At 38.4% G+C, this 25,963-nt stretch overlaps 1 protein-coding gene and 1 non-coding gene across 4 annotated transcripts in view; both read right to left on the bottom strand.

Moving 5' to 3' along the window:
• Positions 1–25,963, bottom strand: part of calcr (calcitonin receptor) — a 138,550-nt gene that overhangs the window by 61,362 nt on the left and 51,225 nt on the right. The window contains exons 2-4 of one of the 3 annotated variants that reach the window (XM_062983984.1): positions 19,459–19,556; positions 1,842–1,929; positions 818–993 (exon numbers count right to left, since the gene is read on the bottom strand). Coding sequence is in view for 2 of the 3 variants with exons in the window: in XM_008112528.3 (XP_008110735.1) it covers positions 1,842–1,889 (48 nt within the window). In the remaining variant the exon portion in view is untranslated. The remainder of the gene's footprint in view (positions 1–817; positions 994–1,841; positions 1,930–19,458; positions 19,557–25,963) is intronic. The other 2 variants (XM_008112528.3, XM_003222109.4) reach the window with 2 other exon arrangements.
• Positions 952–1,042, bottom strand: mir489 (microRNA mir-489). Its single transcript, NR_129979.1, has one exon. It is a non-coding gene; the product is annotated as a microRNA mir-489 (primary transcript).

Genomic DNA, 25,963 nt, shown 5'->3' with positions numbered 1-25,963 from the left:
GATTTAAATGCAATGGAGCAATGCAAGACACAACATCACGTGATAGGTACCAGCTATAAATACTATTATCCTGCTGTAATTGCAAGTTACCAGCCTTGTGTGTGATAAGTTTCGGATAATATGTTCCAACATCAGAATGATCCAAAATGGGCTGTTGAGCTGGAATCAGAGTCATGGGCTCTGAGATGTATATGAATGCCTAGTTTGTTGCATATTCACTTTCATGGGAATTAAGGAAATTTTTCTTTTTTGCAATTTTAATCAAATAAATTTGTGCATCAATCTAAGTTGCCTGATAATTCATGTCAGTGATGAAATATCTTCTGTTACCATTTTACTGTAGTAAATTTGTTTTTACTAATAAATATACACCTGTCATTTATGAAGGAGTTGTCAGAGTCAGTAGAAATATGGAGGAGTTGGAGTTGGTTTGGCATACTCATGCCACAACCTTGGCCATAACAGAATAATTCCCTCTTATAAGTTTCTACTTTTAGTATGTTATTTCCATTTGGATTTGTAAATAGCTTTTTTCTTTGAATAACCCATGCACATTTCTTAGCAGTTTGTTGCTGAGTGTCCACTCAGTTTCTCATACTTATGGGTGGGGATAATATTTGAAAACGATGAGCCCAACATTACATAGACACCATGCAAATTTGTTGCCACAGTTCTTTCAATGCTGACTATTGCATATATCATCAAAACAACCTTTCCTTTCACAGTATATAATTGTGTTTTGAAAGAGTGACCTTCCAAAATGATATTTTAAATGGAAGGATTCCTGGTGTCACCACGTGGAAGGTATATTACGTACCTTACACCTTATATTCAAGGTATAACTTAAGTAAGTCAACAAATAGATCTTAAAGCGTAATGAATGGATTACAGCTTCACAATCAGGATGACAAGGTCAATAATAATCCTTCTGAAGACAATTGCTTAATTGATGTCCCATGTGGCAGTTTAGCAGCCGTACATATGATGTCACTCCTAAAAGAACAAGTAAATGACGTCATACATACGACCACCAAGCCATCACGCATTAAAAACTGTTATAAAAGGCAATTTAAAAACACATACTACATCATGAAAGGTTGAATTTTGGCAACCTATTAACTGATTCTGAAGCAGGTTTTGTCTTAATGGTGATTAATACTCAATATTGGACAATCTGAAATAACGTAAGCAACTAATTAAAAGAGTTTCCATAGATAAGAATCCAGATAATGGAAATAGAGTACACAAACGATGCTGAAAATACTCTGTATGCTGAGCAAACATCCGAACGGTGTCTCCATTAATACAAGCAGAATATTGAACATCACTTTTTAAATGACCTTTAAAGCAAATGCCATATATACACATGTTTTCACTCTGATCCTCAAACAATATAATAAAGCAGACAAGTTCTAAGGTCAAATTGAAAGTAGATCTTTTATATGCAAAGTTTAGCTTGGTACATTGTGCACATTTTTAGTCCACCCTGTAATGTTAAGCAGCATTTAGGGAATGAATTCTGTCCATCAAATCATTCATTCTCCTGCCACCAATGACATAGTGTAGGATTGGGGAATTTTATTCTTTGGTGCCTGAGTTTCATACTATATCTGGGAATCAGTGAAATCTGTGTAAGTACCAGTAAGTTATAAAAACCTTTCCCATCCCATAAGAAGGCTCCGGTCTAGATAGCCTCCCCTTCTCACTGGCCATTTTGGAGACATTTAATTCGAGAGGCAAAACTATATGATGGACATCAAATGTAGTTGGACCAAAAAGCCATTCACTGCTTTTCTTGATGCACATAGAAACATCTTGTTTTCATTTTGTTTTTTACTTACAATTAGTAGAATCATCAGTAAACAGCAACCGTTGTTTTTTTTATCCATTGCAGACCCTTTCTGGAACAATATGTCTTTTCAGGCCTTACTGGGAATTGAAAAGAAAACGCACACCATTAGCTATCTTAGCCATCTATTGCCAATCAAGTCTTCAAGTATATTTTTAAAAAGTTTGTTTCTAAAACACTTGTGACTGTATGTAAGAAATGGGGATTGCAGAGATGCTCATAAAATTATCCAAATATGGCACTTGCAGAAATCCACTGGTTTGCTCTATCTAAAGATCATTCACTAAGTGTGTGAATGTCCTTGCATGAGTACATGCATGAACTATTAAGACTTAATTTTTTTAACTTTCCATGTTTCATTAGAAGAAAAAGCAAGGACTATATGGCTACCTTCTTTCCAAACTGGAAGAGATTTCTGTTATCTATGATGAAGATCAAATACAGCACCATAGAGGGCTTTGCCAACATTCCTTTGAATATCCAGTTCCAACTAGTGATTTCCAAGTCTGTGGGGTGACTGATCTGCTCCATTTTGGTCTAATCAGCAACTTGGTTAGTTCCTCTCATCAAGCTTAAATTAAAGTCAATACTTACATATCCAATCCAAGCAAGTGGAGGGAAAACTCCCAAATGCATTTGAAAACATTAAAAATGTTAAAGCCTTGTGACTTGAAGGTCGGGTTGCTGACCTGAAGGCTGCCAGGTTTGAATTAAACCCGGGGAGAGCGCGGATGAGCTCCCTCTATCAGCTCCAGCTCCATGTGGGGACATGAGAGAAGCCTCCCACAAGGATGGTAAAACATCAAAAAACATCCAGGCGTCCCCTGGGCAACGTCCTTGCAGACGGCCAATTCTCTCACACCAGTGAGAGTTTTTTGCTATCTGTAGGGAAGAAAAGCAGATCTTTCTTGAAGTTATCTAGAATTTGGGGACTGGGTCCCATCACCATGCCGATACCTAGCCCGCAGGCAACATACCCTGTTTCCCCTAAAATAAGACATCCCCAAAAAATAAGACCTAGTAGAGGTTTTGCTGTATTGCTAAATATAAGGCCTCCCCCGAAAGTAAGACCTAGCAAAGTTTTTGTTTGGAAGCATGCCCGCCGAACAGATACCAGAGCATGCAGGATCAGTAAATGTACATACCATAAAGTGTTGTACATGGAAATATTGGTAGTAACAAGAAATTCTTGATAGGATTCACAGTTTGTCTGGTTATGTTGGTTTATGATGACAGCTACTGTACAGTATATAAAAAATGTTCATTTTTTTGTTCAACAATAAATGTGAATTCTTCTTCATGGAAAAATAAGACATCCCCTGAAAATAAGACCTAGAGCATCTTTGGGAGCAAAAATTAATATAAGACACTGTCTTATTTTCGGGGAAACATGGTATGACGTCCTACAGCACATTGATGTTAATAAAGTTCTATTGTATATAATACTGAGTTCTTCACCTTGGTTCTAGTTATTCGCACAAATGCTGCATTTTTCTGAGCTTTCAGAAAAAAGTAGTATTTGCCTTAAAACCAAGTTAAGATTGTTTAGGAGTGATAAGGTGAACTACTCAAGTCATATTTCCATTTTACAGGATACACCAATAGTAAATGGAAAATGGCTCAGAGCTTGGTTTCTGATAAAAGTAACACAGGAGTGGTTTTTCATATTATTCCTGAGATAACCAATGATGGTTTTAAAAATACATACTCCTATATTTATCTCTCTTGTCATCTTTTCCTTTATGCGATTATTTCTCTTTCCCACCTGTTTTGATAAGCTGCCAAATGAGTGTACTGTTTCTTGTGGTCCACAACTATCTTCTAGCTCAGTGGTTCTCAACCTTCCTAATACCGGACCCCTTAATGTTGTGGTGACCCCCAAACATAAAATTATTTTCGTTGCTACTTCATAACTGTATTTTTACTACGGTTATGAATCATAATGTAAATATCTGATATGCAGCATGTATTTTCATTCACTGGACCAAATTTGGCAAAATGCCTGATACACCCAAATTTGAACACAGGTGGGGTTGCGGGGGGATTGATTTTGTCATTTGGAAGTTGTAGTTTCTGGGATTTATAGTTAACCTACAATCAAAGAGCATTCTGAACTCCATCAACAATGGAATTGAACCAAACGTGACACACAGAACTCCCACAACAAACAGAAACTATTGGAAGGATTTGGTGGGTATTGACCTTGAATTTTGGAGTTGTAGTTCACCTACATCCAGAACATCTGTGGACTCAAACTATGATGGATTTGGACCAAACTTGGCACAGAAACTCAATATGCCCAAATGTGAACACTGGTGGAGTTTGGGGGAAATAGACCTTGACATTTAGGAGTTGTAGTTGCTGGGATTTATAGTTCACCTACAATCAAAGAGCCCCAATAATAGAATTGGGCCAAACAGGTGGAAAGATCTTCAACATTCTCTGTCAAAGGGGTCGCTAAGACCATCAGAAATATGTGTTTTCTGATGGTCTTTAATGACCCCTGACACCGCCTCACGATCCCCCCCCCGAGGGGTCCCGACCCCCAGGTTGAGAAATGCTGTTGAAGACTTAACTGTCCTGGATTTTATTCATATATTGAAATAGATCAAAGTGCAATGGATGCTAGAATGTTGGGTCAAAAAGGGATTTTGTCTGCTCTAGCATGGCTAATGCTGATATTCTTATGATCATTCACAATCTAGCACACATATAGATGGAAACTACAATCTTCTCTTCTATAGGTGTGCTTCTGCATTCAAGACTGTTGTCACTTAAAGCCTTTCTCAAAAGGGAGTAGAGAACAGATAATATCAAGAAAGCTGGAAATGCTTTCCACCTGTCCATTATCACCCACAGTATATGTGAAAATGCGTGAGAGCTGCTTAATACGGTGCTAATTTATGTGTCTATGGGGGTGGTAGGGACACCTTTCATGGGAAAGTGCACAGTTTTTTTCACACATGTCCAATTTCAATTAGTTTTTCAGCCATTTGTGTCACACATCCTTCATGATTACCCTTACGATTTTAATTATTGTATGTCTGTTACTGAAGTTCACTACTTGTTTTGATTGCAGTTGATTTTATTCACATATTTGATTAATATGGCCTCTTAGGAATCTCTAGGTCCTCTAAAAGTGTCACTGGAGGATTCAGAGATTCCTAGAGAAGTTTTATTTCTTACTTTTTAAAAATGGCTTTCTACTCATGCTTTCCTGCTTTCATTGAGGTCCAGATTCCAGTTAATGTGGAGAGCTAACTATAATTTATTTCCCAAAGGAAATAACTACAATTAATGTAGATTGCTGAAATCATTTTCCCCGGGAAATAACTACGCTATCCAAACAAGGTACTATGTTTCTATGAGATCTTTCTGTGCTACAATTGCTAGGACAACAAATTTGTCTCGTGCTATGTCTTTTAAGCAGTATGTTCCATATACTTTATTTCTATTGCAGTTCATTCTTAGTTATTAAGTCTTTAAATGATGCTGTTAAATTAAATAACGATCATATTTCACAACACATTTTACAACTGGTTCTGGGGCTATGCACAGCAAAACCAAAATTATGTGCTTCTAGGTCTCAAATGATTTGTGAGACAGGTTTATACCTGTAGAATGCTTAACGGGGCCTCAAAAAGTACTTAACTTTGAATTTATATATCCCTAGCTACCAATTGCTCAATTTTTAGTGCATTTTTGTGACAACGTAACAAACAAAAAAGACCATCACTTAGTCACATGTACTTCTACACTGTTCAGAGTGTTTCTATGTGACCACACTCTCTCAGAAAGGAGATCAGATCACAAACTGACATCATCCAGGTGTGCATTCACATTTCACTATTATAGCACTATAATTCCACTTTAAATGCCATTATTCTCTTTTGTGGAAAGTTCAGTTTGGAATTTTCAGAGAGGAGGGGTATTTAGAATGATCAACCAAGAAGCATTAGGGCACTGATTCCTAAATCTTTGTCCTCCAGGTGTTTTGGTCTTCAATACCCAGAAGTCAAATTCATGGTCAGTGATTAAGGGTTCTGGGATCTGAAATCCAAAAACACCTGGAAGACCAGAGTTTGGGCAACACTGCAATAGTGTCTCACCAAACTACAATCTATCATTCCATTAGGTGCAGCTTATTTTGTCTCTTTTTTGTTGAAATCTTACAATTGCAATAGAATCATAGAGTTGGAAGAGACTTCATGGGCTGTCCAACCCCTTGCCAAGAAGCAGGAAAATCGCATTCAAAGCACCTCCGATAGAAGGCCATCCAGCCTCTGTTTAAAAGCCTCCAAAGAAGGAGCCTCCACCACACTCCGGGGCAGAGAGTTCCACTGCTAAACAACTCTCACAGTTAGGAAGTTCTTCTTAATGTTCAAGTGGAATCCCCTTTCCTGTAATTTGAAGTCATTGTTCTGTGTCCTAGTCGTCAGAGAAGCAGAAAACAAGCTTGCTCCCTCCTCCCTACGACTTCCCCTCACATATTTATACATGGCCATCATGTGTCTTCTCAGCCTTCTCTTCTGCAGGCTAAACATGCCCAGCTCTTTAAGCCGCTCCTCATAGGGTCTGTTCTCCAGACCTTTGATCATTTTAGTTGCCCTCCTCTGGACACATTCCAGCTTGTCAACATCTTCCTTCAACAATAGTATGTGATACAATCTATAGAGTTCCTAGGGAACTCTATCTGAGGAAGAAAATTTAAGACTACTGGAGTTTATGCTACCAATCTCATTCTCTAAGGTGCTTGCAAATCATTTTGCATACTGATATGTTTCAAAGAATATGTCCAAATAAGTGAAATTTGATAGCCTTTATAATCATAGAATCTCTGGTAGAATAGTCCAGACAGGATTGCAAAAGTCATGTCTTAAAGGGGAATTAACAATAAAACTCACCGTCTCAAATTTAGTAATATCAGCCTCTCAGCTTCTCATTACAGTTTTAAAATACTGATATTGATCTCACATACTTCCTAATACTGTACATTATTTACAACAAATAAGCAAAACTGGCTTTTGGCCTGCAATGTTTCATGTTCTTTTTAATTAATAGATTAATTTTCACCCTACGGTGTCATACATTTTTTTGTCTGTACAATCCAAAAATTAATGGAGTGAGTTCTGTCAGGTGTTGTAAAAAAAGTTTAATGGAGTGTTTAGCAAAATGATGATTTTGTCCTAATTGAAACATGGAATCGATGCTGTCATGCTACATCAAAGCTCTCTGAAAAAACCATTGCTTAATTCCTAGTGGCTGGGCCAGTAGGAGAGGCAACATCGAGATCTGAGATGTGTTGTTCCTATTAGATTTTTTGCTTTTATCTTTAGTATCTCTAATAAGAGGAAGAGAAGAAACTCAAAGTTTTTACCAGCTATTGAAAGACTTCCTTAAATCAACTCAATTTCCCAGAGGCAGAATTAGAAAGCTAATTTTAAATGTATGTAGAGAAATGGTAATATTAAATACATGGCTTTTTATATCTTATTTTTCATCACTGTTAGTTAGGATAGAACTCAGACAGGTCTTCTCTGCTCATTTCAAACGCATGTTGAGATCAAGTCACAAAAATAACATGTACTTATGTAAAGATGTGGGTATTTGTATGCCTGCACAGATGAACATGCACATTCAAACTACATAATACAGATGTAATTATAATTATAATTAGGGTATAATGTATCTGGTTCAAGAAGAGGCAGTGTGCTGTGTGATATATGCTGTCTAGTGTCTACTATCTCCCTCTGCAAGCAGGAAGAGCTCAACAAATCTCAGACATGACATTCATGGTCCAAACCTGACATTGTCACAAGGCTTTTCCCTGACAAACCAGATAAATAATCCATGGTTTGTTCCTGGTTTATTTTTTGGAATTGTCATGAGACGATCTTAGTTCAGTCATCATAGTAAGCAAATGAGCAATGCTCTCACCAGAAAACCCTAATCCCCAACAAACCAGAATACAAAAGAACTAGTTGGCCATTGCATTTGAACATGGCCCCAGGTATATACCAGGTTTAGTATATATAGTATAATATATAGTATATATTATACTATATATACTATACGTACTATACTGAAAAGATGAATGCAAAATGATGTAGGTGGTGAAAAGTTTATTTCCCAAAGTTCACATAAATCACACAAGAGCAGTGGATAATTTGCGTTTCCATTTTTATAAATTGACGTTCTGTAAAATACGTGGTGCTGAGAGTCCATAAATCATGGAAGTCACAGGGAACTTTAAGAGTGAGTTATATGTGTATTGTCCAAGATTTATAGCTGATTTAAATAGTCTCTGTAGTACATGTAGGAGCTGAACTTGGGGTTGAGTACATCTGACACCCAAAACTTCCAACATTTGCTATTTGTACACATACTCAACCAATTATTGAACTTTAAAATGGAATTACCGTATACACTCGAGTATAGGCTGACCCAAATATAAGCCGAGGCCCCTAATTTTACCACAAAAAACTGGAAAAACTTAATGACTCGAGTATAAGCTGAGGATGGGAAATGCAGCAGCTCAAACAAGGTCTGAAAAATTTGGCTTAGTGTACTGTAGTTCATTGCAGCAACTGAAGTAGTCTGAGGATAATGTGAACCTGTGTCTACATGGGCAAAATAAATAAAAAAAATCACTTTGAATCTATTATGAGTAGCTCAAATGTACAGCCAGTTCTGCAACAGAAGTGCTTATTCTACCTTTTAATTCATCACAAAAGGAACCAAAGGATACCCTGGGGCATCCAGGAAACTCTGGAGTGACCCCAGTGTTTTTAGGTATGAACAGCTGGATCTGGGGCAATCTAGTGCCCATTTGTCAGAAAGATCCATTACAGTTTTAGCCAGAAGTAGCTCCCCAGCAGAGCCTTACTAGGTTGCTCTGTTGGAACCCACAAGGTTCTTCTGGGGAAGCTCTTTCTGGCCAATGCAGTAGTTCTCAAACTGGGATCCCCAGATATTTTGGCCTACAACTCCCAGAAATCCCAGCCAGTTTACCAGCTGTTAGGATTTCTAGGAGTTGAAGGCCAAAATCATTTGGGGACCTCAAGTTGAGAACCACCGGGTCAGTGAAATAGTAGTGGTGATGGTGCCCACAAGGAGAATAGGCACTGATGCTCCATCAGTCTGGCAGGCTGTATGGACTGCAAAATGGCTTTGGAATGCTTCTTCACCAGTACATGTGGACCATTTGTAGTGTATTTGGGGCACCTCCAGAATAGACTACCCTGGATCATTTCACCTGGTGAAGACATAGTCTGCGACATTTTAAATACAGCTGAAAACATGGGACAATAAAGAAAAATCTGGACAATGGAAGGGTGTGGCAACTATACTTGAAGCTGGGCTTTATATGTAGATTGTAATGTATTAAACAGGCTCATGTGATATCCTTTGCAACATGTGATATCCTTTGCAACATACAAACTTGACTCTGCCTTCAATGAAGGGAAAGATGGGTTTCAAAATATAGCTACATTGTACATTGCCCTCGGACTGATGTTAGTAAGTTAGCGATTTACTAGCATTCTTTTTATGCAGGATTTCCATCCCTGCGCACCGAGTGTATGCAGTCTCTTTTTATTTCACATCTAGGCTCAATCAGGTGCCTAACTGGCAGACTGCTATCTCGCCACGCTGCAGAAGCTGGAGAATACTGCGAAACCTTCTCATCAAAACACAGTGTGATGCTTTATAAACTCCAGAGGGCTTGAAATCAGCCCAGAGTGCCTGCTTCATGATTATGTCACTTCAAATATAGAAACGGATTATGCTCAAGTGAATGCTCATGTTATCACTTCCTTGAAATTTGATCCCAGGAGTCGAAACCCTGGCACTCTTTCCTGGCTGCTTCCCAGGGTTTGGTATTAGAGATAACAAGATTCTTCTCCCTGAGAAGTTGAGATACAACAGCCATATGAACTACAGATTATGATGGCATGAGAATAATATAGCAGACGTGGTTTCTGACTGCATCACACAATGTGAGATAAGCACCTGCTTTCTAAATCATTTGCAAATTTAACACAGCTTTTATTTCAGCATCTGGAGGGAGAAAAAACGCGTAACCTTTTACACTATATTTCAAGACATGATAGCAAGAGTACTTGGTGTGAAAGGAAATTTTAAGCAAAAGAATAAAGTAGATTACATTGTTGTAGGATGTAATTGAGAAAGTGTATTCAGCATGCCAAAGTTGATTATATTCATATGTATTCAAAGGCCTTTACAGTAGAGCATTTGAGATGGAAAACTACAATATTTCTCTGCCTTGACTGCAAAAGTTCCAGACATAAAGCAAAGTTCTTACATTATCTCTCCCCAAAAGGGTAAGAGTCAGTATTTTAAAACATTGGTTATGTGACAGGAACAAATTGTACTAGTGGAACACTTTTCTCTTCTTCCCATTTGGTCAAGAGAAGGAGCTTCAAAGTTTTTGATTCCAATTTTCACATGGTCCAGTTTGGCAAACTGGGGTTAACATTAGCCATGATTACTTTAAAACAAGCCAGCATCAAACCATCCTTTCTGAATCTAGCTTGTTTAAATTAACTATAAGTATTTTTTTTTTTAAAAAAAACTAATCCCAACCACAGATCTGCCAAACTATGTTTAACTAAGGGCCCTTCCACACTGACCCTATATCCCAGGATTTGATCCCAGATTATCTGATTATTCCAGATTATCTGGCAGTAGGGATATATATAATCCAGTTCAAAGCAGATAATCTGGAATCAGATCCTATGATATGGGACAGTGTAGAAGGGGGCTGAAAGCAGAAACAAAGGCTTCTGAATTCTTCCCAGCAAGGTGGGAAATGAAAGGATATGGGGAATAGACAAGGCTGTCTATATACGCACTACCATGGTTTGGCACCATCCAAAATACAACTGAGTGAAAGACAGCAACTTTCCTCTGTTGCTCTAGCTATTAATAGGCTAGAAATGTGTAGTCTGTTACTAAGATGAGTTTTCCATATCTAAGCTACATAACTCAGTAAGATGGTCAAAGTCATTATGAGCTGAACTCAGATCTGACAGCCTGATCTCCTGTTCCATTCTTCAAATATGAGCAGCCAGGAGTAAGCAGACACTGTCAATTCTATTCTATTGTTATTCCACAGTTTTTATTGCCTTGGGTTCCACTCCAATTCTTTGCTAGCAAGAAAAGAATACTTTGGACTTCTGAAAACTAATTTTGTCCAAGAAAACAAGGTTACTTTTTTAGATTTTCAAACATTCAGATGACTAACATTTTTGCATAAAACACCTTAGATAGGGCCGCCTTAGAGTTGCCATAAGTCAGAAATGATTTGAAGGCATGCAACAAGAGCAAGGCCTAGTTATTGCCACATGTTAGCATGGTGTTGTGAGGTTAGAATTTGTGGTTTACACTTAGGTGCATGGAAGCACATTATGGGCTCTATTTTGGAGTATTCCTCGACTTTACTTATTCCAGTTCAAATCTCGTAATGTGATGAGCACATTCAAGGTGTGTGCCATCTAAACACCGTACTGTCAAGTTGCTTTTAAATTGCATTATGTGATTAGTGTAGATGTGCCTCCTGTAAGCATTACGGCTGTCTGATTTATTTTCTGTTAAGCAGCTCCTGCTCAATGGTTTCACCTCAGCCTGAAAAGTGCAGTGCTGAAAATGATCCCAGGAATAAACTTTCCTGTTAGCAGTTTGCCTATATTGAGCTTACAGCTATTAGAATGGGAGTCCAATTTACACAGTTCAATTTCCTTTGTTTGATTCTTCACTGTTTAACCTCAGCAATTAATTTTCCGTTGAACTCATGGTAGTGTGTGTTTGTTTGTGTGACTTACACACCTCAACAGAAGGAACCTATTATCAAGCTAAAGGAATCAGGAGTGAGAAAGTCTAGATGAAATCTAATGTTTAGGGGTCCAACACCCCATTTATACTGCCATATAATGCAGTTTGAAGTGCATTATATGTTCAGTGTAGCCTCATATAATGTAGATTCAAATGAATTATATGAGTCTTCACCGCCATATAATCAAGTTCTATCTGCATTATAATGGCAGTGTAGATGGGCCCTGATTCTGCGATTCAATGGAAAACAATGCTGGAATCCACTAGCTAAAGCAGGGCTTCTTCAACTTTTCCCACTGTGGCTCCTTTCTGTTCAAGAAATTTTTGCATGATCCCAGATATATAGGTACATAAAACAGGGAGAAAAATCAAACATATACTGATAGTAAATCAGCATTTGCAGGGCTTGCTAAACAGGCCAATTTTCCTTTTTATGAAGTACAGGTGAAGCATTTTCTGAAGTCCATTGTAAACACTGCACATTGTTGCTAACTGATGCATGTAAATGTTTAAAACAGCCACTAGGTATAGTGTTGTAAAATTTTTCATGATCCCAACGTTGAGCTAAGGGGACCTCATTTAGGGTCAGGACTCACAGTCTTAGAAATAATGAGCTAAAGGACTGTGATATTTTCTCTGCTGTATGCTACCTATTGCACTGATTTACCACCAATGAAGCTTATCTCATAACATGGCATTGTTTCTCAGATCGAAATGAGTTCTTGGGGACACCTGCAAGTACAGCCAGTTGCATCCCAGAACAAGCGGCAACACTAAAAGACTGCCAGCCACGATCTTATTATTTGCATAGGTAGTATTATGTATGTGAAACACTTTTCCTACACTGTAATTCATATTGCTTCTCCAACAGTCATATTTTTTTTTTACAATAATGACATATCTATGAAGTGGAAAAGGATTTGTGATATGAAATGAGCACAGCAAGACTCCAGTTCAAATTCTAGACCTTGCTTGGCAAATACTGCCCGAATGTATGGCCTAGCTCCAGTTTTAATATGAAATTCAGTGCCAATGAGACTGTGCCCCTGTCCATTTATATGCTAATATTTAGGGCACAATCATTTTTTTAGGGCCACTGTAACCATCCTTTATAAGCTGTGTCTTGTTTAAAACCCAGACAAACAGCGTAATGCCGGAACAAAGGAGGAAACACAAATGGCAGAAATTGCGGCCAAACGGATTAGCCTGACAGTATATGATTAAAATCAAATGCAAATTATAATCAAAAACTGGGCATGAATCCTTTCACAGCAGAACCCATTAGCACTGTTAAAGGAAAATCTGTTCTGATTTATTTTGGGGAGTTGGCTGAAGATAAAGAGGAGCTATAGACTTAATAGCCTTTCCTTGACTCAATGCATTTGGCTGTGATGAAGGCAGAGTGCTTTTAAACTGTCATTGATTTCAAGTTAGGGTTAAGTGCTCTCAATCACTTTAGGATTACACTGAGGAGTCAGCACAGCTTAACTGAAGGGAGGCTTACTTTTCAATAAACATGCACAAGTTTGCGCCAGAATCCTAGAGACAACTGAAAATAACAGGGATTTATTACTTCATTAAAACATCCCTTACAAATGCCTTTTAGCTACAAAAGTTATTACAGTTTGAAATACATTTCCTCTACCCATTTAAGGATGCACATGGTGGGTGGCCATTTACTCATAAAAAAGGAGAACTCAGATTAATTTACAATTTGTATGTCCTGATTTATATGCATAGATTATGGTTATTATAATTACCGTAATTTAAAGGGAAATACTATAGTATGGGACACCTATGACTTAGTGCATCTACACCGCCTCGATGGATTGTCACCTTGTCATGGTGAGGGGGCTTGCGTGTTCCAATGAACCTGCGGGCACAACCACTGGAGTCTTGCACTCCCAGGAGGGGCCACAGGGGAGGATCCAGACCAAGAACAATCCGAAGACCCAAAGACCTCAACGGCGGAGCAGGCGGAGGATAACATAGTACATGTTACAATGGCTGTGAAGGCGGAAGAAGGTACCTTTGGAATCAACATATCTTGCCTACCTATCATGGATAACAGCATTCCTTGTTACAATTACATCAGCAAGGAGGGCTAGTGAGCTCTGTGATCTCAGAGTGGATCTGCCTTATCTTTATTTTCACAAAGACAAAGTGGTCCTCCGTACTGACATGGCATTTTTGGTGAAAGTCATGTCCCAGTTTCACATGTGTCTTTCCCCAGAACTCCAATTCCCCTCTGGAACACTCCCTCTTTATGCTTGATGTCAGATGGGATCTTGCTTTTTCTGTCGACTGTACCCATCCTCACAGGAAGTTCCCTAGACTCTTTCTGAAGTATCACTGGGATGTCCTCAGCAGTCCAGTTTCCTCTCAGCGGTTTTCTTCATGGCAGACTCCTTTTGCCCCAGCAAAAGGGTCATTTGGCCACAGCTATTGCACATCTCAGGCTTTCTTACAAGGAGTAACGCTTGAGGACGTTTGCTGGGCAGCGATGTGGTTAACTCCACTCACCTTTGTGTCTCACTACAATCTGGATGAATTCTCCAGGAAAGACATTGCCTTTGGTAGAGTAGTACTTTTTTCTTCTGTGGCATGACTCCCCTCCTCCAAGATGGGTAGTTTGCTTGTCACCCATATGTGCAATTTCACAGACACTATGAAGAAGAAGAATGGGTTGCTTACCAGTAACTATGTTTCTTCAAGTGACATCTGTGAAATTTCCACATCCCGGCCCAACCTCCCCGCTATCGTCATGCTTCAGATGGTTTATTTAAGCTACTGTTACAGCGGCTGAGGAATAGGTGGCTATATCCTCAGGGGGAGTGGGCGGGGCTAACACTAGAAGATTTTTAAGTGCTCCAGAGAATTCCGACCTGTCTTGCACCTGCGTACAAGACCCATATGTGTGAATTTCATAGATGACCACTCAAAGAAACATGGTTACAGGTAAGCAATCCATTCCTCTCCCCCAGCCTTCTTGGTTCCTAATGTCTGAACTTTTCCAATATCTCATTAGGCTTAGGGAGGTGCAGCTCTTTCAAGTACTGTAGGCGTCAATGGGGGGAGGGAGTCGTTCTGGTGGAATTGTAAATCAGTGATAGCCACCCTGAGTCCGGGGAGATGGGGTGGGATATAAATAAAGATTATTATTTATTATTATCATCACAGAAGGCCTGGGGAGATGCAGATGTTGCAGTTATTCCAGCTGCATTGGTTACCTCACTCTGCCATCCTAGATAACCTATAAAGAAGTGGAGTGAGCAGGAATCGTTCTCAGAAATGCCAGAACTCATTTGGGGTTTTCACATTTCAGAAACCAAATTCTTCCTCCCTCATGGGCAACCCACAACCTGTAAAAGTAGACTTCTCAACTTTTTTGTTACTGGCCATTTTGGCAGATGGCTCCCAGCTGAATATGTGAAGTCTTGATCTTTGAAGATGCAATCACAAGCAATATCTGTTAAACCACTTGTGAATTGCCATTATGCTATGGGCATTTTCATAATTCTTCTTGTCAGCATAGATTAGCTGAATGCTTTTTTGAGCCTTTAATTCAAACAGACAGATGACAGCTGCTGATTCTAAGATAGAGGCTTCAGTTACACATTGCCAGTTTTCAGCACATGAAGCACAGGCTTAAAACTAGAAAGCAACTTGCTGATGTACTTTTCAGTTATAAGTATTTAAAATAAACAGCTGGGTGGGGACTGTATTTTTTTAGGAGTGTGTTTTGACTATTTTATTAATATTCATGTCCAATTTTGTTTTATATTTCTGCAATTTTATCACCTCGAGTCCCATTTTTGAGAACAAGGAGGGGTATAAATCCAATTAACCTACCAACCTGAAACCTTTTTTAAAAATTAAAAAATTGATATGGCTGTGATGGGAAACATCAGCTTTCCATTCATTTGGTCTATGAAGATTTGTGTTTCTTGGAAGCACATGCAAATTTAAAGCAGACAGAGACGTATACATTCTTCCTTGCCTTTAATTTGTAAATACAGGTCTTTCCATGAGCAAGCCATTTATTTATGCACTGAACGAAAGGTAGAAAGGAGTACATTTGCTCTTTTCTTCTTCCAATGTTCCAGGTCAGTGTGGATAATGGGGTGGTTTGAGTAATAGCCCATAACTCACATATCTTTTATAGGAAAATTTGTTAGGCTGTATTTGCTAGATATGAAAAAAGCACAGGAAGGCTGAGTAACATGCTGTGGTCACAGTGTAAATCACTTCTCATTGCCGATGGATGCTTGGAGTTTTCAAGTGTGAAACTTCACTTCATCTTTAATGGATAAGAAGTGAAGAGTTTAATCAGGTCTTTCCAGTACACATGTTCAGGCCATGAAAGTGCCAAGTATCTAAACTTATAACATCACTTTTAAGCATCATAGCTAACATTTTGTTTGATTGAGAAAAAAAGTGAGTCAGTCTGATAAGATTTATCAGTCCTTCAAAGCATTATTGCAAATAGCCATTCGGGGCTTGAAAACAACTGCACTGACTTCCCATTCAGATTTCTTAGTGTAAGATGTCATTGGAGTATTTGATATAAGAATTTATTGCACAATGCAGGCAAACTGGCATTGATGTCATGCACATCCCACTGCTGGTTGCTTCCTCTCTGTGATTTACCCATCCACCATTATTAAAGGGTAAACCTTGTCAATAGCTAGCAATCACAAAACATTCTTGTCACCTATCTTGGGCAACGGGTCCATTCTGTTCCTGTGCTGGCATCCTGGCAGTGAAATAATGTCAAGAGGCAGGATTCTCTCTACTCCGCTTCCCTCTACTATTCCCAAGTGCACTGGAAGTGTGTTACTGTGCAGAAGAAGTGGGTTATGAGGGTATGCGGAACTACGTTTGCAGGACCATGGACTGGAGAATTAATACAATTGCATGAATGAAGAGAAACGAGATAACAAAGCTGATTGTCATGCCCCCACAGTGGCTTTTACTGTTTTCTTTGTTGAGCCTCAGTGGTCCTTTTATTTAGAATGGGTTTAGTTCCTTTTGTATAGTTCTCTGTGAGAGGCAACCTTAATTACACCCTGTCCCTTTAAGAACCCCACACCCCAGGCAGAGCTTGCAGTCCTCCTCAGAAATTCCTTTACAGCTAGTCAAGTTTGAAGTACAGAAGAACCAAGTCTATAGTTTGAAGAAGATAGACATAAACAGGAGGTGTTGACAGATGTCAAATCTGGACAAAGGACACAGAAAAGAAGCTAGAAAGAGGATCTCTTTAGAAGAAATCAAGAGAAACCCAGTCCAGTTTCATCTGTTCCATCAAATAATCGTTTGTTGGACAGACCATGGGAGGAGTTGGGATGCTGATCTTCAATACAATTAAATTCCTTTTTGTTTACTGTTTTACACCTTTTGTTGTGAGTTTCCAACTCTGTTCTTGCCAAGAACAGGGCACTGAGGAGAGTTAGCTTAGGGAACAGAACACTGATCTTCCTGGTATGTATTAGTTGTTGGTAATAGCACATCTGCAATGTGTAACTAAGTCCTCATATAGTGCCAAAAAGAAGCTATTGCATCTCAAGACTATTTGCCGATACCTCCTATCACAACAAAACAAAGGAAGAGTTTTCCCTTCAATTTCAAAAATTACGGAGACGGTATCTAGTCAAATCCTGATGCTACTTTCCCAGCAAAAAATCAATTTCAGAAAAAGCAATAAACATTTTTCTCACAGAGACTATACTTTTTGATTACTGTGTTCCTGCAGTATGTAGCTTTTACAGTGTGGATTTTTATTTATTTTGATATACAAAGCATGACCCAAATGTGATTTTTAAATAAAGCAATATGAAGAAAGCTTTCTACTACCAGTATCCTGCTGTTGGCAATATTACTTCAATAGAAAAGCAAGTTGCTACTGCAATGTTTGTCTAAGGCTGTGTCTACATGGGCTAAAAAAGGTGCTGTGCCAGATTGCTGGTTTTGCAGCAGAAGCACTGTTTCCAGTCAATAATCTGGAATAAAGGGAAATGGAAATTATCCTGAATCTTCTAGGAAACTCCTGAGTGAGCCTGCTGTACACTGAAGTGTAGATAACTGGACTGGATCTGTGTCCACGCTTCAAAAAGATCCATCACTGTTTCACCAACCAAAGGCACCTCCAAGCAGCTTCACAGTACAACAGGTCAGCAACCTGTGTGATCTCCAGAAGTGGTGTCACCAGTAAGACTGCAGTGAAGTTTCTTGGAGCGGCTTCTGACTGGCAAAACAGTGGCATTGGCAAAAATATACGAGGACAGGGCATCAGTGACTCCCAAAACCAGGTGGTCAGCTGCACCAACACTATTAGAGATGCATCGGGAGCAGCTTTGGTACAGTTATCTCTGGAGTAAGTGTAGATGCTAGGCTTGTGCATTCTAGTAAACTGTAATATGTTTCGGTGTCCCGGATTTCAGTGGGAGATCCCGGCCCATTTTTTGGGAGCCTCCCGATTTTGGGAAGGCAGAAATCCATTTTTGATCCAGGAAGCTGAAAGATTTGTTTTCTATCTGGCCCATTGGTGGCAATTGGGGGGTGGGAGGCTTCCCAAAGGTTCCCCTTCCCGTCATTTTAGATTAAAATCATCAAATTTAAGATGCCACTCTTTCTGCAATCTTTTCCCTTATGTCTGTAGAGGAGACTGGGTTTAATGCTTCATTAAAGCTGTTTCTGCTCTAGAGGAGACAGGAGCTGCAGGCATGCATACTCTCTCCCTGTAGCAGACAATTTTCCAAGACATTTTAAGGAGACTCCCACTTCCCAGGAAAGGAAGAGGTATCAACCTGGAGGTATCCTACCCTGGGCTTCCTTTAAAAAGCTCCCTCTTCTCTCTTGATTTGGAGGTGCCTTTTTCCCCCTCGCGCTTTTCCTTCTAGCGGCTGCCTCCCTCCCCACACTCCATGTGTAACCGAAAGCAGCTGGCTTTTGACAGCCACTGTTCTATTGTGGCCGTTAAAAACATGGCAGCAGAGCCCATGCCATTATGAATCAACAGAACAAGCTGAAGGCAAACGTCCATAATGAATCCATGCACAAGCCTATTAAATGCAGCCTATGTAATGCAGAGAATACCATTTATTTACAGCTATCTCTGTAGTAAGGAAAATACTTGTAGTGAAGTCTCTGTTCGTTCTCACATCTTTCTCATATAGCCAATTGATGAAGGTTGCCTCTGCATTTCAGATATGTGCACATGTATTTAAGTTATGTCAATTCAGTGCAAGATTGGGTTGTCCTGATTTGTTGACTGACATTAAGCTGGTGTTCCCTGGCTTTGATGTAACGTATAACTCTGGCTTAATACAAGCTAAGATTTCTATTGTTAAGAAGATAAGCAACTGAAAGAGAGAAAAGACAATGTAGGCACACACAATTATGCACTCCTAAACCACATTTATGATTTTTGTAATGGAACGGGTACAATGGGAGGTGCATTCCTCCATGTTGGGGGGGGGGGGGGGGAGAGGGAGCAAATGCAACCCTGTCTCCTTCTAGTGTTGCCCATCCCTGGTTTATAGTTTTGACATGATAGCTTGCCACTAATCAGAAACAGATGTTAAGGCTTTCAGACTCTTGTACCCAATTGGAGCCTTTATCTTCCAACAACTGTAATTTAAGGTACAGAATGGCAGAGAGGTGAATACTGTGTTAAGCATATTAAAAACAATAAGAAATGATACATTTCTATTGGAGGAGAGGGCTCAAACAAATATATACAACGATGGTATATATACCTTATCTTCAGAGAGAGACTCTATGATCCAATTGTTTCCTCCTGCCATTAGAGTTACCAGCCCACCACATAGTTTTGGTTTTTTTCACAGTCATAAATCTAGGGAAGGAAACAAAATCCAATCCAAATTAAAATGAATGGTTCTGTATCATATAATTTGTAAATGTTGAAAGTAACACAACAGGGGGATGTAATAATCAGGTAAACAAAAGGAAAAATATATCTGATAATGACTGGGCTATATTGGCACAACATCGCTTAAGTCCAGTCATGGGTCACAAGCACAGCAGTGTATACAATCTCTGTAGCAGCAGGCCTTTTTTGGAGTGAAGGTGTTCATGCACTGAATATTCTCCTCAAAATTTACCCAGGTGGCTGATACTACTTTGAGGCAGTCTAAGTCGTTCAGTTGCTAAGACCCAAGTGATTCATGTACTTTGTCCTCTCCATTATTGAAGAGAGCAAAATTGTGATCAATACCTTTGGTTAAAAACGGCCAAACATCACACCCATTTATGTGTGAAAAGCAAGCTGTTTAACAAAGGAACATTGCACAGAGCCTCAAATGCACTCAGTTCACTGAACCATTGAATAAGATCACAGAATGTCACATCACCACATAAAAGGCAAGGACAGCTTATCTGTCAAATCAGAATGGGTGGTTTTTCAAATATATCTGTTCTTTAGTTTCCTACAACTCCAACCTAACTTTGCCCTTTTTTAAGGTCAAGACTCTGTCTATCCTGACATTATTCCATTATTATGTAGCATTTAATATTACTTTTGTAACAGAACACAGCTAGGTATAGCTTACTTAATACAGCGTTTACAACCAAATAATACTATGGACTCAGCCACACTGCCATATAACCCAGTTTCTGAATTATCTGCTTTGAACTACAGTAGAGTCTCACTTATCCAACACTCGCTTATCCAACGTTCTGGATTATCCAACGCATTTTTGTAGTCAATGTTTTCAATATATCGTGATATTTTGGAGCTAAATTCATAAATACAGTAATTACTACATAGCATTACTGCGTATTGAACTACTTTTTCTGCCAAATTTGTTGTCTAACATGATGTTTTGGTGCTTCATTTGTAAAATCATAACCTAATTTGATGTTTAATAGGCTTTTCCTTAATGCCTCCTTATTATCCAACATATTCGCTTATCCAACATTCTGTCGGCCTGTTTATGTTAGATAAGTGAGACTCTACTGTATATGGACTCATACAATCCAGTTCAAAGAAGATAATCTGGATTCAGAAACTGGATTATATGATGTTGTAGATCCAGCCTGTCTCCCATTTTAAAGTGGTGAGGCAGGCCTATCTGTTATCTCCTTTTCCCTCTGCAGTTAGCTGCAGTTTAACTTTCCTGTTATAGGCAAGCATACACAACTACAATAGGATTGCATAGAGTAGAATCCCAATATTTTCCAGCTTAATGCTTTAGTGCATTATTTACGGCAAATGTGCTGATGAAACATGATACTGAAAATTAAATATATAGTCGTTAAATCAACGGAGAAGTGGTACAGGGTGATGAAATACACCAAGATTATCAACATTTACAGAAAATATCTCTTGATGATTGAAAGAAACTGAAGCAGCAATCATCTTCTTTAAAGCATCTCACCATATTTTTCCCCATGAAATGCTTCAAATGAACAGTTTTCATGAACAAAACAAATAGCTGTTGTTTCAATTTCTCAGATTCTGTAGTTATTACACAGTTGTTGGTACTAGAGTTCTACAAAGAACTCTTTAGAGGCCTTTCCTGTCAAGTTTTTTTTCTAGTTTTGCCACAATAAATTGTAAATTATTCACATCTTGATGAAGCAAGTTCTTGTTAGCCAACTCAAGATGTAGAATAAAATTAATTGGGGATTTAGAAATACAATTTCCCCCCAGTTATTTCAAGTAACAATTAGAGTAGTGTTAACAGAAGGCACATTTTAATTAGTTTGCTGGAGAAGTTTTCTGGAAATAACAGATGAATAAACAGAGGCTGTCATACTTCAGTTATATTATGAGATGATGTGACTCACTGGAAAAGACAATAACATTTGGTAAAGTGGACAGCAGTAAGAAAAGAGCAAGGCCAATTTACAGATGGATTGATTCAATCAATATGACCACAATCCTAAGCTTGTATGATTTGAAAAGGAAAATTGATAACTGAGTGTCATAGAGATATCTTATTCCTAAGGTCACCCTGAAAAGTCATTTTGAAAATAAATAACAAAATTTCATTATGAAATCCTTTCATAAAAATGTCTTTTGCTTCTTGCAGGGGGTTGGACTGGATGGCCCGCGAGGTCTCTTCCAACTCTACGATTCTATGATTCTATGATTCTAATATTTTGGGGTACTTTCCCTAATACAACATGCTTTCTTCACAATGTAAATTTCATATCTAGGGATATCCTTCCATTGTCGATAATCTTTTGCAATTTCACATTCCCAATTACCAATTGTCTCCCACTAATGGATGTGTGTGTGCGTATGTGCCTTCAAGTAGCCTGTTGACTTCTGAATTCTGTACGGTTTTCTTAGAGAATAATACTTAGTTTTGCCAGTTGCTTTTTCCATTAAGGTACCAAGATACTGTGTTAGTGTAGTGCCTAACCAACCAACTTTGCAAATTTCACAAAAATACTGAATTTACACAATTTGTGGATGAATACACAATAAAATGTTTGAACAGGGAAAAAATGTTCTCTGTTCACTTTGGCCAACAGAGAGTGAATGGGACTGGTTAAACTGGACAGATCACAAAAGTTGGCATGTTTCCATTTTTAAAAGCTGCTTCTTTAGAAACAGAGGACAGGAACCTACAGTCTTCTAGATATTTTGGACTCCAAGTCCCATTAGCATCAGTAAGCATGGCTCATGGTCAGGGCCCATTGACACATCATACCAACAAAAGCCAAGGGTTTCTTAAAACTGGCCAAGGATAATGTTTCTAATCCAGGGGTCCTCAAACATTTTAAGCAGAGGATTGGTTTACTGTCCCTCAGACTGTTGGGGAACAGACTATAGTTTGATAAAAACATGAATAATTCCTATGCACACTGCACATATCTTATCTGTAATTTTAAAAAATGAAATAATAATACAATATTTAAAATGAAGAACAATTTTAACTAACAAAATGTATCAGTATTTCAATAGGAAGTGTGGGCCTGCTTAATTAGGATTATGGTCTTTGTGTGTCTTCAAGTCATTTAGACTTAGGACAACTCCAAGTCTAAAGTTTAAGGCGGGAACCGGGTAAGTGACCTTGGACGGCCAGATCCAGCCTGTGGGTCTTAGTTTGGGAACCCCTGATATAATCCATTACATTGCCTCTCCCCTTACCAAAATGTTTTCAGAATTAAAATCTCTCTTGAAAGGGCATGATGAATCCCAGAACGCTTTATGGTATGAGCTGGCATAGAAATATAAATCAGACAGTGAAAAATCACTAGAATTTTCCTCCAAACTTCAGCCAAACCAGATATGTATGAGTTATTTTTTTATTTCAGAAAGAGAACAATATTTTGGCATACAGATTGATTTTATGAAATTAGATCAAAGATAATGCTCAGTTTGATAGCTGGAACACAATTGTAGACATCTGCTTGATGGATGATGGCCTGAGTCAAATGTGTTGCTTCAAGCAAAATGTGAATTAAAATGTCTTTGTAATAACAGAGCAAATATAGCAGATATGCAACAAACATATTGAGATAGAAAGAGGAGACATCCTACGCTTTGCAAGTATAACAAATAAAAATTGGAAGGTTGGAATCAGTCCCAAATGACCCCAAAACAAATGCAAAAGTGTTCACATTATATGTACGCTGTTTTGAAACACTGTTCTGAAACATGAACACATTCTATTGTTTTGGGATTACTTATTAATTAATTAAAATATTTATATTTCATATTATACACTATAATATGGAATGTAATTCTTTCTAATTAATATATTCTAATTAAAACCAAAGTAGATTTTAAATTAATCAATCAAACAACAATAAAAGAACAGCTGTTTAAAAAAATAAAAAAATAACAGAGCACATAAAACTAATTTAAAATTACAATGAGCTCTTTGATTACAGTTCTCAACGGCCACACTGGCTGGGAAACTCTAAGATTAAACTAAAAAAAAATAGTTTTCCAAGCTCTGAGCATACCATATATCTCTCCCAGTCCACAAGTCTTGGTTAGAGAGCAACATGTGAGCAAAGTGATAGACAATCAAATCTCCCCCGTTAAGGAACTGACCAACCTAAGAGCAACTAGAGAAAGTCTCCATTTGCATCTCAATCAGATAGGCTGCAGCCACAATGAGGACATAAACAACTACATTCCCAGCAAATATTAGAAGAAGGGGAGATGTAGCCCTTTTAGCACTCTGGACCCAAGTCATTCTAGGCCAGTAGTTCTCAACCTGTGGGTCCCCAGATGTTTTTGGCCTTCAACTCCCAGAAATCCTAACAGCTGGTAAACTGGCTGGGATTTCTCGGAGTTGTAGGCCAAACATATCTGGAGACCCCAGGTTTAGAACAATTGTTCTAAGCCAAGAAATAGTAATCAACAACAAATTTAATTGTACCCATAAAATAATAACCAAAGTGACTGCTGTAAATATAACAGGCATTCACGGCAAGCACCCACCAGGAACCCATTCCCACTACAGAATTGCATCACTGTGAATTCGCTTTAACCGCCATGATCCTATCTTGTGAATTCTTCAGATTTCTAGCCTGGAGAGGCACTATGGCTAAGAACTGTAAATGACTGCAAACTGTCAATCCCATGACTCCATAGGATGGCACCATGGTAATTAAAGTGGAATAATACTGCTATAATTCTGTAGTATGAATGGGACCCTAGATTCTCTGTCAACAGATTTTTCAAAGGCAGTCCTATGTAGACAGCACTGGGTGACTCTTACTATGTCAATTCTGACCTGCTTTCTATTGTAGTGCCAACTATTGTAGAACCACTGAAGAAATACAGTAGTCTCACTTATCCAACATAAATGGGCCGGCAGAACGTTGGATAAGCGAATATGTTGAATAATAAGGAGGGATTAAGGAAAAGCCTATTAAACATCAAATTAGGTTATGATTTTGCAAATTAAGCACCAAAACAACAAATTTGACAGAAAAAGTAGTTCAATACGCAGTAATGCTATGTAGTAATTACTGTACTTACGAATTTAGCACCAAAATATCATGATGTATTGAGAACATTGACTACAAAAATGAGTTGGATAATCCAGAACGTTGGATAAGCGAGTGTTCGATAAATGAGACTCTACTGTAGTTGAATAGTGAATAAACACCTCTGTAAACCCCATTGATTCAGTGCATCTAGTCTGCCTTGGGCTACCAATAAAGCATCTGGCATATTAGTTGCATCTTGATTTTAATTTCTCAGTATCAGAAATACTTGGAATTCCTTCATCTCATTTGTATGACTTCCAGCTGCTAAGTTCCGTGTGCTTGTTTTGTGGAGTATTTCTCAATTTTTCTCCAGTATGGAGACTTTTTACAACTCTGCGGCCATATACCTATAGGCCCATTGTCACCACTGTTTTTATTATAAATGACTGAAATGAGTGTGCAGCTACAACTCTAAGATTTTAGAAATTATTCCCTCACTTAGAGATAAAACTGTCAGGTAGAAGAGTGGATAAACACCAAATAATCTGGCTTGTGTGTGAGAGAACCTAAAAACAGGGCTTCAACAGATGCTTACATGCTTATAATAAGAATTTTCACACTACATGACATATTGTTATTGGCCCCAAATATTATTCAAAAAGGGGGAACAGATTGTTCAAGTGGCCCTATATTCTAAACAACAAAAAAACATTACAGCCACATTCTTGAGGTGCTCAACCAGCATGTACCAGTTGGAAACAAGGCTGCTACTAGTGGCCAATCATTACTGTGTGACCAACATTACTCACATTATATTTTTCTCATTCTACAAAACGGGAGGTCATGACATGTTCTTCACCTTGTCTTCTACATAGGACTTTCTTGACATTCAGGTGTGTATAGGACGGTAGTCAAAAGTCCCAACTGTTGCACTTTGACATTAGTTTAACTGCCCTAATTCCATCATATGGCATCTTGGGGTTTGTAATTGTAGAATTCATTACTGGAGAGGCTTAGTGCCTTCCCAAACTACAAAGCCCAGACTTGTGTGGGATATAGCCAAGGTAGCCAAAGTGGTGTTAAAGTGATGTAGTTGTGCAGTATGAGAGGGATCCTATTTTCTCTCCTGCTATTTGTGTGCCATATGACTGTTGTTAATGTAGGATTTTGTTTTAAAAGGAGACATTTTTATCCACTTAGTAAATATTCCCATATGAACTACTCACATGTCCAGTTGGTATATTTTATTTACACACCAGAAGAGCATCACTTGGATAAAAAAAATCCCTATAAATTATTATTTTGCTGGTTGCTGCTATTTTTTATGTCATCCTATGACCC

This window comes from Anolis carolinensis, chromosome 6, assembly GCF_035594765.1.
Source record: "Anolis carolinensis isolate JA03-04 chromosome 6, rAnoCar3.1.pri, whole genome shotgun sequence".
Classification (NCBI taxonomy): Eukaryota; Metazoa; Chordata; class Lepidosauria; order Squamata; family Dactyloidae; genus Anolis; species Anolis carolinensis.
The sequence above is the reverse complement of the archived record's forward strand: the minus strand, read 5'-3'. Positions and strand labels throughout refer to the sequence as shown.